This window comes from Amblyomma americanum, chromosome 1, assembly GCF_052857255.1.
Source record: "Amblyomma americanum isolate KBUSLIRL-KWMA chromosome 1, ASM5285725v1, whole genome shotgun sequence".
NCBI classification, from domain to species: domain Eukaryota; kingdom Metazoa; phylum Arthropoda; class Arachnida; order Ixodida; family Ixodidae; genus Amblyomma; species Amblyomma americanum.
The window spans coordinates 397,738,273-397,754,698 of record NC_135497.1 but is presented as its reverse complement, the minus strand read 5'-3'; the positions used below and the strand labels follow the sequence as shown (position 1 = coordinate 397,754,698).

Here is a 16,426-nt window from a genome sequence, read left to right as displayed (position 1 = left end):
CCACAATTAAATAACAGGTTAACCTGGTATACATACAATTACTAATTGAAGGGTTACCATATCGCACCGCAAGCCGAATTCTAAGTCAACCTTGACCCCCCCCCGTCGAAGCAAATTCCGCTTGGGACGCATCGTGAGGGCGTACAACTTGACTATGGGTACACGTGCATCGTAATTTCTCTAATATATCGCGCTAGGCGGAGATCTTTCCGCTTGGCGGCGTTCGTCATGCGTTGCCGAGCATGGTGGCAATCCACCCCGTTTCAAATGGCATTTATTACATTCCGTTTCTCGCGACGAGCGGCGCGTTCTTCTTCGCTTTCATCTAGTAAACTAACGAGCTAACGCTCGTTACTTCAACGTCTTCGAGATGCTGGCGGCCTTTTTTGCTCAAAACCAGATCTTAACCGATTTTCGCACCCATAACAACGTTGAAAGGAATCAGTTAAACACTACTTCTACCCGAAAAGGCGCCTTCTAAGAGGACGGGCTTCCAATGAAAGCCTCTGAACGAAGCTCAAGTTTTGAACCTATGCACGGTGTTATGCACCTATGCACGGTGTTATGCGCTATCCTTGATAGCTTTAATATCCACGTTTGTAAATTAACAGAATGGCTTACCTTCAGATCAGTTTGAAAAGTACCTCTTTGTTGTCCGCCGTCGGAACGTATGTGCCTAACTGGCGTGTTACTGCCGTAATTTCGACAAACTCAGTGCACTCGAATTACGCCTTTGGTGCTGAATGTTTTCGCATCGGATTTGAAATTAAAACAAGGCGATAGCAGAGGCACGCAAATATTGCGCATAGGGATGGGAATGTGTGCGACAAAAGAGTTGTAGTAAACCGCGATAACAGCTTATGATTCCATAAATAGTTTATTGTAGCAACATGACACTTATTTACTGTTTCTGAAGGAAATATAGACGGCATCTAGCTTGAAAAAAATTCAACAAGCGAGAAATTCAAGCTTGCATATATTACTCAAAATGACAGTGATAATTTTTTTGAAGAACATCTTAGCCATGTATCTTGCTCGGGAAATAATTCCAAATGTTACCGCCGTGATGTAGAAAAAGTTAAACCCGAAAACGAAGTGCCTTAAATATCGGTTGTATGAAGTACAAGAAACCAATAATTTAAAAAAAGATGGTGTGCACTAGGCAACTGAAACCAACTGAGTGCTGTCGAGAGTAGAATGGCAAAGTCGCCAACTCTTTTCCTTTGCCCTGGGAACTTCACTAATTGCTGAAGACTGAATAGATAGTTTTTAATTATATCAGTTATAAAGCCTCAACGGGAAGTTGCAGATCGACTTGAAAACAACCGGCTAAAATTTCTGCTGAAAGATGCCATTTAGGCAGATTTTTTCACCGATATTAAAAGAAATCCCGCAAAATATAAAAGCTTCTATGCCACGGCTATGCTGATTCAGAGTGCCAAGAACTCTCAGAGAACAGAATCCACAATATTGCGAAACGCTGTACAAAACGAAGTTTTTCGTGTGCACTGTGGGAGAGATAATGCCAGCGTCTCTAACGTGGTAGTTTTCGTATTTAAAGTGCTTTCTTTTAAGGCCTCTAAATAAAAAGGCGTAATTTGTGCCTTGGTGGAAAAATATTTCTACCAGCTGTTCTTCAAAGCGATCCGAAAATTCTCAAATTATAATTCCGTGAAGTAAATGTTCCGAAAGTTGGCTAAACAATCTTCATTAGATATTTTGGTTTGCAGAAAGAAAAAGATACTACAAACTGTGCGACGGTGGGGGGGGGGGGGATTTTAACCAGCGTTTATTTGGTTTCCGACGGCTATAACACTGCGTCTTTTTAGCAACTTGGCAGTTTTAGCCGGGACACTCGGGCTATGCCGAGGTTTAGGATTTTCTTAGACATATTTGGGCTTGCTTAGCACTGTTCGTAGTTCTTCAGACTGCGTGAATAAAACTATGCCTTTTGTCCATTACTTATGCCTATGCTCATTGGAATTATGATGATGGTGATTATAGATTTTTATGGCGCAAGGGCCTCTATGGCCAAAGAGAGCCATGAGACAAGGCATTTTGGACTTCTCAAGTTGGGGTCAAAGGCCCATTTCCCCAGCATTTCAAGACAAATAAGCCGAACACCAGACCTGGGGAAAGCTTGTACCCATTGTATCACCGGTGTGTACCCGGTGACACTGTGGATCGAACCCCGCACTTCCCGCATTCGAGGTGGATGCTCACCCACTCGGCCACCGCAGCGGTATCATTCCAATTATCATCGAAGCATGAACACTCTAAGATGATGTCTCAAGAATGAAATCTTGGGATCTCTAAGGGGATGTCTTTTTTCTAAGAACAAATCTCTCTAGTCTTTGTTAGCACCCGCAAAAGTGCACACAGGTTGAGAAAGACGAAGCGCTCGAAAAAGAGACTGAAGTAATACAGCGTTGTTTTCAAGTATCATCAGGCTGCGGTGTTTTCCAGTTATAAATATTCTATTATGCTACGGTAAAACACAATTTAAAAAAGGGCTTCATTTGTCGCTAGTTATCGCGCAGCATTCAGACGGGACTGCTGACGCTAATGATTAAAATGAAATATATCTCGCTCTTGGGTAAAATAATGCTGACGATCACTCTTAAAATTCAGGAAGACTAACAGCGGAATGGCATAACTTTTTGTAGCCAGCCGTAAAATTTCCACTTATCGGATACGTAGACAGACGTAGCTGACGCCAGAACTTACTTCAGATGTCACCGGCAAAACTGCAAAGCGGACTCTAAGCTCAAAGTTGAAATTTAAGCTTCTGTTCTGTTCTCGCTCTAACAAGAAATAACAGATACCCAAGGTGCAGCCTACAGAAGCCAAATCTTTTTTTCTTAACATGTGCGACATGTTTACATTTTACGAGTTCCTCCCACCTGAGCTTGGAATTTGTGACTTTGGTTTCACTTGGCCATGCAAAAAAAACTTTTTAAAGTACTGAGCAACAATAACGTAAGGACAGGAATAACATTAACCGGCATAAATGAAGAAAGCCAACCATCATCGAAGCCAAGGAGCATAGAGGATGTTTCTGTGTATTTTAGTTCGTGGTGTTAATGAACGGTAGACTAAATGTGTAATTATTTTATCGCTTAAAGATAAATAACATTAAAGCAGAAGAATAAGCAACCACGTGCTGCCGGTGCGATTCGAGGCCACCGCTCGGTTCGGTAAGGTTCGCGATCAGATCCCAACGGCGGCATTTTGCTGTGTTTTCTCCTTGTTTCTAATCGATTATCTTTAAGCGATAAAGTAATTACACTATTAATCTCCCATTGATTAACACTACGAACTAAAATACAAAGAAAACATCCCTCCATCCTTGATGCTCTTTTGTTTGGGTGATTGCTTAAACAACAACAACAACAACAACAACAACAACAACAACAACAACAACAACAACAACAACAACAACAACAACAACAACAACAACAACAACAACAACAACAACAACAACAACAACAACAACAACAACAACAACAACAACAACAACAACAACAATAATAATAATAATCAGCCTGACTACACCTTTGGCTCATTAAGCGGTATAAGGCTCACGAATTTTTCTTTGGTTTTTCCTGGTAATGCAGGTCACTCCGTTATTCATAGCCAAAGCAGGAAAGGAATAAAAATACATTACGAAGTCTGGACGTATATCGTGGCTGGTGGCTATGATATGCTCTCCTGAAAAACCGCGTCACTGCGACTGCAGCTTTTCTTCCTCGCCAAACATCATAATCTGGGCAGCCCATTGATAACTGCGGCCGCAGAAAATGTCACGCTGCAAATGTTGGTTAGGCTGTCTTTACGTCGCCTAACCTACGACCGCTGTTAAGAGGCCATCTGCTGCAGTAGACTTTCTGACGGAAAGCCTGCGATTTTCTCTCCCGGTATTCTTTAATAGCAGTTATATGTGGTTATGTTGGATGTCCTAAAGAGTTCTTTGAAATCGTTCGGAACTTTATTCGACATATTGGTTCAGTACCCATCGAGAACGACTCCAAGCGCTAGGCTGGCGCATTCTAGCAGCTTTGTCTTTTCTTGAGACTACTTTTGTTGGTTTTAGCTCTCGCATATACACCGGGAAAAGGGTTTGGGTTTGGTATTATGCGGTTTAACGTCCCAAAGCGACTGAGGCTATCAGGGACGCCGTAGTGAAGGGTTCTGGAAATTTCGACCACCTGGAGTTATTTAATGTGCACTCACATCGCATAGTACATGGCCCACTAACATTTAGCCGCCATCAAAATGCGACCGCCGCGGCAGGGATTGAGCCAACGTCTTTCGCCTCAGCAGTGGAGCACCTTAACCAGTGAACCAGTGCAGCGGCAACTCGAAAAGGGGAATTGGTGTTACTTTTGATGTGTCGCCCAGCTGTCTAGCATATTTACGCAGGAAGCTTTGGCAACACTGCTGTATTGCGCTGTTTATAATTTCATGTCCAGAGTTTCTTTTATATTGATCAGTTTTTCTCTTCCGCTCAAGCGTTTCAGAAACGTAACGAAGGAAATTCTAAATGTGTCCGGGCATTGTTCAGAGATCATAATAGGAGACAATAGAACGTACCACTAGATTTTATGGCATCCAATAACTCTTGCGAGACAAAAACCGCACTGGCCACTCGCATTCCCCTCATTCTGGAAAGGCTCCTTCAGTATAGCTATCTAAAGACTCTAAAACTGTAACCAAAGGTGCTGCCATGCTCTGCTTCAACAATACCAATTGTTGGCGCAGCACTCGCCTATTGGAATTCAGCTTTCCACAGCATGTCACGCAACTCACAAACGACGGTTTTCTTCGTTCGATCCTTTTGGCAGTGCGCAAGTGGCTCCTCAAGAAAGTCAATATGGAGCTGGGTGAGTTAGGAGCATAGCGTTTTCATAAAAAAAACGACTAGTCAGGTTCTTCTCACTATCTGCATGCCACCTTGCATAACCTGGAAAATTGTAGCTTGCTAGCATGATCTTCCCGTCATGATTTCTTTTCTCAGTAATCTCACGATACTGTTGACGTGTACACTAAACGGAAGGCATTGCAAGGTTCTGGCCTAAACAGCTCACCACACGAAGTTTTCCGACGCAACACAGTGCTCATTAGCACCATTACATTCACATCTGTCTGCATTTTATTTTGCGCAGACTAACAAGTGGCATGCTGTTTTACTGCGAGAGGCGCAGCTCTCTTTAACACCAAATCAGCGAGGTCATTTAACGGAGCACTGTAAACAATGTTCATGCTCACTGCTCTCGGAAATGTCACTGTCATCGTCCGTGCCAGATGAGGGACAGGAAAAAATATTTGTCTTTTGACGGAAAGCTGAGCTAGTTGAGTAACATTCATTTTGAAAGGAAAACATAGCGTGAAAGGGGAGAATGGAGGAAGAGCGAGCGCTTGTGTTGTATACTTCCCGTTCTTCGCCCACCGTCTCGTTTGCGATGCATTTTTCCTTCAAAATGACCTTCCTTTACAATTCTTTTGGTCCTGACTCGCATGCTTTGTTCATTGCCGCCGTAAATTCTAGTGCTTAGATGAAGACAGCGCCACTAACGCCACTAATAAACCTTTCTTGCTCTCCTCGTATCCATGCGGAACCGGGAGCATCGAGTGAACTCACGCTCAAACTAAGTCAAAAGGCGTCGTGTCTATTTCTTCCGTCTACGTTCATTGACTGGCGACATTCATTCGCATCAAGTACAATCCCTGAAAACTCATTACGGCAGTGTGATACGCCCGATTTTTCAAGAGCTGATGACACTTATTGCACACGTGTGAATTCGCTTTTAAAAGATTTGGCACATCACGCTAAGCGCAAGATACCTGAAGTAAGTATGGCATTGACCCTGAGACCATTGGCTTCTGTAATAATGTTCCGCAGTAGCCCCGTGTCAATGAAATCACGTGTTGCTGCTGAAGTCAGCCCGCCAACAGAGTCTTTGCTTCGGCGTGCCAGCCTGAGATATCTCAGATGTCACCGCACAAGCTAACTGATCAGGACGCGCACGGCACCGGCGTGTTCTTGCCCAAGCACTGGCAGCAAACATACGCGAGTAGTGTTCTTCACCATCACATGCTTTCAGTGACGTAATCCCATCGCAGCTCTGCCGGCGCGGGTGATTTAGAGATGAGGACTATTTAGAGGTGCGATGGCGAGTTGGAAATTTGCGTCACAAAGCAAGAGCATCTTTTGTCTCCGCGAGAAAAAATGCTATTAAATCAGGCGTAAACTTGTCCTCCACGCCTACTGTTTGAACTTGCGTCTAGATTCGTACACGTGAATTGAAGTTGCCTAGTTTTTGAAAGCAGTTCACGTTACTGAAAATTGACATAAACCATTTCATCCCGCTATGTCAACGCGTACTGAATGGCTTCAAATTAAGATTCTTGACTTTATTGTCGTTGACAGTTCTCATGCTCTATTGATTTCATGCGTTAGAGACCACGTTGACCCTAGTGAGGTGCGATTCCGAACTCAGTCGCAACGTCCCCCAAAATTCGTTCAGCGCAAGTTCTGCTCGTGGGCTTTTGCATTGCGACGATTCCTAAATAAAAAACGGCCGACTTTAGCACCACACCCCAGGCACGTGATACCACACTGTTAAATGCCGTTCAACTGTCACTGAAGCTGAGGCTGCGGTGTTGGTTTGGTCTCATCACACAGGCGGAATTGCCAAAAGAATTTGAAATCGAAGCCAAGACAAGACATTTTCGTGTTTAGATATGGTACTTCGTGGCCGGAGATAAGTTACTCCTAACACTGCCACGTGGCGCTAGACTGACGCTCGCGGCTGCAGTCATAACGTCCTGTTCGTTGCAGGCGACCTGTGCCTTCTTAAATAAAACAGCGTGATTGAAGACTGAGCTTATTAATCTTATATATTAGGAAAATGTGGCATAATTTGAATAAATTGAAGCAATGAGCGTATACTATATGCATGTTTAAAATACAACAAGCAAATTAGTGCGTGTGCGTGTGTGTGTGTGTTATGGCGGCAACATCAAGGCGGAGTTCGCACCTCTCTAGCTACATGCTTTGACGGCGACAGTGGGTCCAGGTGGAGACGAGCAGGATATGACAACGGAGGGAAGCCAGAGTGGTAAGGAAAGGGCAAGGTAGCGTGACTGCGGCGCTTTCAAAGATGGCGCACAAAGAATGCGGCAACTAACTTTTTCAACGCGCCGCCGTGGGCTGTGCATGTGGCGTCTCGGGTTCACGGTGTCGTAAAGTTCTTACAGTGCTCTAGCACGGCAAGCCTCTTGGTGCTGGCGGTCGCACCCTGTGCGCCATCTTAAAGCGCAAAGGGTGCGCCCGCTTCGATGGGAAGGCACAACTGGCATTGTTTCTACTATCTGACGGTCGTCCTCTTCTTATGATTAAGAAAAATTAGCAGTGGCTTAGCTTGTCTATGCCAGGATATACGTAGCGTGAGCTACGCTGAACCGCTGAGCATCAATTGCCGCTGAGCTGCAATTTCGCTCTCCTTCTGCATGGCTATACCGCACTGGCAAACGCCCCGCTATATGTATGCCCCCATTGATACCTTGGCGCATGCGCACAAAATGAGAGGCGCTATCAAGCGGCTCCGGCGCAGCGTCAGACTTGGTTACTGCGCAACGAAGGCGCAGAGCTGTGCACGCACCGGCGCCAGTGCATCTACCGCGGCTATGGTGTCACTCCTCTGGAATGCGGAGACCGGCGAGGCGCGCGTGGTGGCGGGCGGCGGCTGAGGCGCGCCAGCTGTGCGCCGTGTGTCGCCACTGCTCCTCGTGCTTGCGCAGCACGGCTCTCCAGGAGCCACGCGAAAGTACTCAACTTCGGCCAGTGTAGTTCACGCTACAAAAAGGCGGTTTCAATGATCCACTGAGTACTTCGCCTATGCAACTGAGCATCGCTGCAGTCGTGGAAGCTGGAGGTTGGTTTGTCAATGTTACCCCACGTAACGTCAGCCAAGGATACAAGCTGCAGAAGTTACACAGAAGAGACTGTTTTAGGTTCAGTTGATTCTGCATTGAGCAGAAAGTGCGCAAGAAATAATGCTAATATATCGATCACTTGCTGAGATTAGCCGCTGCGAATAGATATTAAAGTGTTTTCTCCTACCGCCAAGGTTGTGCATTATTTAGAAAGAGTTAACAGTCTTTTGAGCCGCTAGGAACGCAATTGCTAACTGAAACGTTGCACGCGCCTTCAGTAGCGTAAAAGGAAATTCATAAATTCTAGAAACTAGCTTTACCAGAAATACAATACCCTTTGTCCTCTGAACGACTGCCTGTATTGACCCTTGGCTTACGCTCTGCTACCACGCAGAAGTACATTCTGAACCATTTATTCACGTCGCGTTGTCCAATTGATATCAGTGTCGGGTGCTCCCAAAGTACGCTTGAATGCCGCACTATGCCACAGCAGCTCAAAAAGCAAACTCAACTTTTAGGTACTGCTGCGTATCGATGGGTGACGCAAGGCATCTGTGTCATGTAGTAACGCTCATTTACCACAGAAGGCGGCTACCCTTCTTGCAGAAGTTGACTCCACGTGTTCCCATTTTCTGGCTGTTCAAGTTTTGCGGTAAATTGCACTCGTGCACTAAATGGCACCACCTTGAACCCAACCGTGCGACTACACATTCCTCTAAATTAGGGAGCCAACTTGAAGTTCAATTGGAGCCGTGTAGCTGTGAGTGATTCCCTGCATTATTTGGTTTCTTAGAGCCTTCACAGGTAATTATAAAGATATAGCAGATGAGCCAAAGAAAAACAGTTCGCTCACGCTCTTGCCAGCCGCATTTGCACAAGTACTTCTCGCACTCTGCCGTCAGGTTTTCCTTGCTGCCGTGGTACATGGAACAGGATGCTGCACACATATCCGGTGAGCAATCTGCGTACAGGCGTGGTCACTCTAAGTGCAGCGGCAGAATAATGCCAGCGGGGGTGCACTAGGATGCAACAAGCCGGAAAGCGAATAGATAATATTTTGGAAAATCATTATGCACCCTGTATTTCATTCAAAGAGAATATGGATATTTCAAATACCTCGCAAAGTACTAGCGAAATGCACACGCCTGTCGAGAAAGTGTGCTAAATCTCTGGAGCCACAGTAACGGCTGTACAATTTAACTTGTGGCTTGCAAACGAATTCTCTAGAGGCTGGATATTTGGCTTAGAGTGCTATTAACAAAAATATATCACGTACTGCAAGTTCTCGAATGTGATAGACGCTATATGAAAAGCTTTTAGCGTTCGAAAAAGAGCGATTAAGGGCACAGGACACAAGGGTATATGTTTTTACAGAATGTGGCTAGGCTCACGTAGGTGCATCACTCGTTCCTTAATACAGAAATCTGGTGAAATGGCGCGCGATGCTTCGCTGCGCTCACTGTAAGTTGTAACGGGCAGGAGGTAACTGTGCTGAGAATAAAGCTCCACAGCTGGATAACACAGTGCAAGACCAAGCGCCAAACATGTGAGGAGACGGCCGGGAACCCAATCCATTAGGTAGGCAGCGAAGTGTTCTGGCTGTCAGCACCTCCAGATTTGCTATGTGTTGAAAAGTGAGCGCACGTGATTTTTTGACTGTTGCAGCGAATATTGAGCGTCTGCCGCTCTGAAACGTCGGTACACGCTAAGGTGTAAGCCTTAAGAAATCACTACGCATTGTAATGGCGATTATAGTAACAGCGCTGGTGCACTCTGTCACAGCGCAATCTACCACCTAAAGCTGCGTCAACAATATCTTTTATTCCTCTTCGTCAATACCCTCTCTGATAACTGCTCGCTGTTTGAAAGAACAGGATGAAAGAAAATCAACACTTTGTGACATTGCTTGCAGAGGCGCGAAAAAGACGCCTCTGGAAGGCTCGCACTTGAAGGAAAAAGGACAAGCAAAGAACGCTCTGCTATGTAGCGTCCCTCAGTGTACATATGTAGCGTGATTTCTATCATTCATTTGTCAGTGACGAACCAAGAAGTCTACTGGCGCGTTGTTCCACGCCTTCTGACAAGCAGAGAACGAAAAAATGACATCAAAAAACGCTTGTGCACTTGAAATGGTTTAGTGAGGCGTACCACGCCGAAAACTACTATCTGAAAATCGGAAGCCGATAATAACAAGTAGCCAGTAGCAACAGGCATTTGCGTAAAAATATATAGACCCATTATCAGGATGTGCGAATATTTTCAATAGAATTAGTCAGAAGACGTCCCATTTACAGAATGTTGATGGCATGAACTTCGTTTCGCATTTAGCACAAATTTTCATGCATCATACATTGCTTCAAGCGCATAATGTGTGGGATACACAGGTATCCCCTCCTCGTCCCCCGCGTCAGCGGCGACCGTGACTTACACGGGCGCGCTGGCCGACAGGAATGTGGAGAGAAGGCTCCCCCGCGGCTCTGCTCATTACCGCCCCAGCACTGACTTGACGTCACGGCAGCGCGCTGCCTTCTGCGGAGAGGGTAGCACGTCTAAGCTTGACGGCAACGATTTGATTCCAGGGAGGCAATGCCCGAAGGGATAAAAGGGGGGAACGCGCGGCGGGAAGGGACTCTCGCTGCCGGACCTTACCTAAGTGCCCCACGGACCCCTTTCGCTGCACGCCGGCCCCCGAACACCAACTCCGGTCGACGTCAACGACTTGGTGAGTTACTGAACATCTATTTTACGGATAGAAGATTCTTCCGCAGTGTGCTTCACCTCGCGTTAGGATAATAAACTATTTCCTAGCGTGCCCTGCCGTTGCCTATTTTTTCCCGACCTGCCGTGGCTGCGACTCTGCGCCACGGGTTGTGGAAACGTGTTGCGTACTCGAATAACGCCTGCGTGTATCCTGCACGGAAGCTCGCCTTCCCGGCCAGCTGGACGCAGAGTGACCCCATATCTTGGCGCCCGAACGTGGGGCGAACTAAGCAATCGAGCAGTGACCTTTGTTGGACCGAACGACTACCGTCGCACTAGCAAAGGATGGCAGCTGACAGGAGTGACCTGTAGCCTTTGTTTATGCTGTCAGAGCCAGCGGCACATAACCAGGGCTCCCTACTTGACGCTCCGTTGGAAGGGTTTGAATTTTCGAATCTTGGGCGTACCACGCGGAATAGCCGAGGAACATCCCCTGACGCGTTGGTAGGACTTAGGCCTGGCATGGGGGGCTCCACATCGGGCGCCTCGCCGCTCTGCGGCGCGAACAATGAGGCACCTAGGCCTCATCATTCGACGCCATCAGCGGCTGCGCCCAACTCCGGGGGCGTTAGTCCGCCAACATCCGAGGTGCTCTTGCAGAACGCAATGCAGGTTATGCAGAGTCTAGCGGGTATTTTGCAAAACAATTTGCAAGCCCCGGCCCAGTCACCACGTGTTAGGATAGACTTGCCTACCTACACGGGGTACCACGACACTACGGGAGCAAACGAGTACCTCGACCGTCTGCTGCATTATCAGCAAGTGACAGGAATCGCAGACGCCGAAATGCTCGCGCGTGTTGTGCCTGTCTTTGACGGAGCAAGCGGCCCGCTGGTACCGACTAGCCGGCAACCGAGCGAGGACAATGGAGGAGTTTTGCGCAAGCTTCCGCAACGAATTCCTTCCCGCAAACTATGAGTGGCCTTTCAGGAGAGAGCTGGAGCTGCGAAGTCAGCACCCCGACGAGTCTCTGTTAGAGCACGTCTGAGCCATGGACGAACTTTATCGCCTCGCTGACCCTCGCGCCACGAACACGGAGAAAGTTGAGCGTGTCAGGAGACAAGCGCACCCGATTTTCACGGCTTACCTGAGAGGAGTCAGGTTCAGAGATTTGGATGAGCTGGCAGCTGAGGCGAAGCGCATTCAGGGAGACATCCTCTCTGCGCGAGCGTATCGGCCGCCCCCACCCGCATCGCTGTCACTTGAGCCGCGCTGCGCGTGGAATGGCAGCTCAGCGCGCAGTCCATCTAGAGCTGAAGCGTCAGCACAGTTTGCTGACGAGCGTGCCCCAAGGGGTTGGGAGTTGTCCGACCGCGCTTTGGACCCATTCAGCTACGCGTTGCGAACAGCACACGCTGCCGCAGAGCGGAACGAACCGAAGCGAGATCGCGAGGCCGACACGCGGCCCCCACCATCCGCGCCGCGAGTTCGAGATGACCGACCTGAACGGGGCGACCAGCGCCTAGCCCGCCGGGGCCCGGGCAACCGTTGCTACCGGTGCGAGCAGCCGGGGCACTTCGCCCGCGAGTGTGGCCGCCCTCTCTCCCGTGACCAAACACGGTCGGGAAACGGCCAAAGCCGCCGGCGATCGACCTTCGATCCCGCGCGGCGTACACAGAAAACCCTGGTTTGCTAGCGCCTTTAGCATGTCGCGTAGGAAGTTCTGTTGACCTGTCAGCGCCGTTCTTTGAGCTAACGATAGCTCGAAAGAAATTCACCGCGTTACTAGATACAGGAGCAAGCGCTCCTTTGTTCGGTGAAGAGGTGTTAAACCATCTCCGCGAGAACAAAATCTGGCTGAGAGAGTGCGATACCACTTTTCTCCTCGCGAGCGGCACAGCACAATAAAGCGGTGCAGCTAGGATAGTGGTTCGCTCGGAAAGACGCGTGCGGCGACAATGCCTCGTTCATCTGCCCTGTTTATCCGTTCCTGTAATTCTTGTACGAGACTTCCTAGCCAAGACAGGTATTGTGATAGACATCAGCAGCGGAGGCTACAGGGAGCGCACGTCAGGCGCCTTGAAGCCTTTCGCGAAAGCGCCCGCGGCGTCGCAGACCATTCAGACTCCGAAAGGTGTATCCAGACGACGGACCACGGACCTGTTCTGGCCTGCGGACTAGCGGTCACGTGGGGTTTCGCTTCCGGTCTGCGAGGTCCGCGCATGGTCCGCGGGCCGGATCGCGCGAGAAATGCGAGAGCATTTTTTCTGGCGGTGGACCACGGACTTTTTAGCCTATTCGCACACATCGAGTCTGGCAACTACACCACACTGGTCTCTCCCGGCTCGGTGCTCCCGGCAGTCGAGGCGACACCAGCGAAAGTAGTTTTGTTTCCACTGTTAACATGTCAATGTGGTCGGACGAGGCTCCGTTTTACTTTTTAGCCTTAGTACATCTTTACGGCTCGTTCATGATCGGGCATTCGGAGGCGAGAGCGAGCGAAAATAGTAGCAACGTCGGCGCTCGCGACGTACACAGATATGGTTAGAAAAGAACAATTGACGCTGTCGACGTGCCATAAGCGTATGCACTGTCATGTACGCTAAACGCAGGTATTTTTGGCACGCTACAGCACCTCTCACATTTCCCACTTTTAGTTCAGCGTATGCAAACACACACGGAAGGATACGCTCAGCCTTGTGGCGCCGTCTAGTTTTAGGACGGGTAACTATTTCTGTCAACAAACATACGCTCCGCTTAAGCCTAGAAGGGGCACAATCGTCACTCTAAATAAAAAATAAAGCAAATATTTCACTCATACGTCTTCATATAGGCGAGGTGAGACCAAGCGAGAAATGGGTGCGCCATTTATTGCCAGTGAACGCAACAAAAAAGGCAGTAACAACGAGGAATCCAGTCCGAAGCGAGTGGTCCAGCTTGGAAGCGCGCCGCCTTATTTGCCTCCGTGGGAATGCTACCTCCTCCTCACCGCGGCATAAATATGTCCCGTACCGATCGAGCTTTCCGCTGGGTATTTAGGCCGAATCACTGCCGCGGCCACGGATTCCGCTTGTTCTCGCCGCCGAATGTCGAAGCGTGAGACGAGCGACCACAGACGCTTGGCCCGCCTTGTATGCTCTTTTGGTCCGTCGTGTGGATGCTGTCGCCGGCCAGACCCGGCCGGGCCACGCACGGTCGACCCCACGTGACCGGTCCGCAGGCCAGTCCGTGGCCCGCCGTCTGGATACACCTTAACGCGGCGCGAGCGGGGGGAGACGGTGACAAATCTACCCCGCCAGCCCGAGATCCAGGAGGCGAGCGGACCATCGCCGCTGAGGGAGAGGGCAGGGAGAAGGTTGCCTCGGTAGGAAGCTGCTCTGCCGCGCAGGGAGGGTCAGCTCACTCCTTGTTGTCGGAAGTGAACAGCGTGACGGAGAGGGAGAAGGCACTGTTGTCATCGCTTCTCTACGAGTACAACGCGACATTCACTGACTGCCCGGGCCTCACAACCCTAGTCAGGAATCGAATAGATACGGGTGACGCACTGCCTTGGAAGTGCAATCCTAGACCAATTAGCTTGGCCAAGACAAAAGCACTGGACAGCGCCTTAGACGAACTTATCGACACTGGCGTTGTTGAGAGGTCCAAAAGCCCTTGGGGCTTCCCGGAAGTCCTGGTTCCAAAGAAAGACGATACATATCGACTTTGCGTGGACTACCGCAAGCTGAATGAGGTTACGAGGAAAGACGCGTACCCTCTACCAAACATTTCTTCCCTAGTGTCCAACCTAGGTGGGGCGAAGTACTTCACAACGCTGGATGCTAGCCGCGGATCCTTTCAGGTTGAAATGAATGAGCGGGACAAAGAGAAAACTGCGTTCACTTGTCACAGAGGCCTTTTGCAGTTCAAGAGAATGTCTTTTTGCTTGGCAGGAGCACCCGCTACCTATCAGCGCCTAATGTACCGTGTTCTGGGAGATGCGAAGTGGCAACATGCGCTCGCGTACCTAGACGGCATCGTGGTGTACTCGAAAACGTTCAAGGAACACCTGCGCCACTTGAGGGACGTCCTAGAGAGGCTGAGCTCCGCGGGAATCACTTTGAACCCGAAGAAGGCACAGATCGCCGCGACCCGAATAACACTGTTGGGGTTCACGATCGACAGAGGGCGCATTCTGCCGTGCGACGATAAGCTTGAGGCTTTGCTTAAGTTTCCATCGCCCACAGATATAGCCGGTCTCAGACTCTTCCTGGGAATGGCGAACTTTTATCGCCAGTTCATCCCAGATTGCGCAGCGCTGCAGGCGCCTTTGACAAAGCTTTTGAAGAAAGGCGAGCGCTGTAGTTGGGGTCACGAGCAAGAGGATGCACTGCGCAACCTCACCAAAGTGCTCGCTGACACGGCTGAGTTGCAGCTACCCGACCTAAACAGGGAGTTTGTGATTCAATCCGACGCAAGCGACCTGGGCTTAGGAGCAGTGTTGCTTCAGGAGCATGAAGGCGTTCTCCGTCAGGTAGCTTTCGCGAGCCGTTCGTTGACGCCGGCAGAGAAGAACTACTCGGTGACAGAGAAGGAATGTCTCGCGATAGTTTTTGCTCTGCGTAAGTTCGACTACTACATCGATGGGGTGGCCTTTGAGCTCGAGACGGATCACATGGCGCTCACCTGGCTGAGACGACTCAGCGAGCCGAGCGGCCGCCTAGCGCGTTGGTCCCTGTTGCTGCAGCGTTACGACTTCACCGTGCGCTACCGCAAAGGGAAAAAACAACGCTGTGGCTGACGCACTCTCGCGAGCGCCTGTCCAGTGCGAGGAAGGTCACGCGACCGACCGCCCGACAGCCTGAGAGAGTGAGGGACAGACCCGAGCCGTAGCCCATGTAAGGAACGCATACCAACCGTTGATCCAGGGCGAGAGCGTGAACCACGTGGACTACGCGAGTTCCGTGGGGATCGCGTTGAGCAGAATGGAGCTGCTCGAAGCTCAGCAGAAGGATCCGTTTTGTAGAAAGGTGTTCGACGGGCTCCGGGAGCCGGGCGGCAGGGCCGCCACGCACACGTAGACAGCTGGTTTTGCTGTCGGTGAGGAGCGCTCGGAAACCGCTAGTAGTGCTGTGAGCGCGATGGATTCGTATCTGCTGGATTCCGACGGCGTCCTGCTGAGGTATATCCCCTCCGAGAACGACACAAACGAGGCGTTCAAGGTGGTGATACCACGAGTATTGAGAGCAGCACATTTACGCTACTTTCACGACTCGTGCATCGCTGTGCATGCAAGCGGCCCCAAGACTTACACTAAGTTGTGTCGCTTTGCTACCTGGCTTGGTATGAAAAGGGACGTAATACGCTACGGCCGCTCGTGCCATGTGTCCCAAAATGTGAAGCCCCGAGTCAGACGACCACCCGGCCTCATGCACCCGATTAACAGCCAGACTCCCTGGCAAATCGCGGCGTGTGATATCATTGGACCGCATCCTATGACACCGAGTAGGAACAAGTTCTTGCTGGTGGCCACGGATCACTTCAGCAAGTGGGTTGAACTTTTCCCCCTTAGAAAGCTGACGGCACGAGTGATCATGGAGAAGCTGATGGACGTATTCACCAGGTTCGGTTTCCCAGAGCCGCTGATAACGGACAACACGTCCCACTTCACTGCGAAGGTGTTCGTTGATTCGTGCGCTGCACTCGGCATTAAGCACAAGAAAACGACCACCTATCTTGCTCAGTCGAACCCCACGGAACGAGTCAATCGCAACGTTAAGCACTTGCTTGTCGCGTACTCTGAGAGGCA

General features: G+C 49.5%; 1 protein-coding gene across 4 annotated transcripts in view; it reads right to left on the bottom strand.

The window, feature by feature from the left end:
* The window catches only part of LOC144102110 (uncharacterized), a 59,552-nt gene that overhangs the window by 22,328 nt on the left and 20,798 nt on the right, over positions 1 to 16,426 (bottom strand). For 2 of the 4 annotated variants that reach the window (XM_077635401.1, XM_077635415.1), the window contains exon 3: positions 8,792 to 8,899. The exons of 1 other annotated variant lie outside the window; for it this stretch is intronic. In XM_077635401.1, the coding sequence (XP_077491527.1) occupies positions 8,792 to 8,899 (108 nt within the window). The remainder of the gene's footprint in view (positions 1 to 8,791; positions 8,900 to 16,426) is intronic. One more of the 4 variants, XM_077635408.1, reaches the window with a different exon arrangement.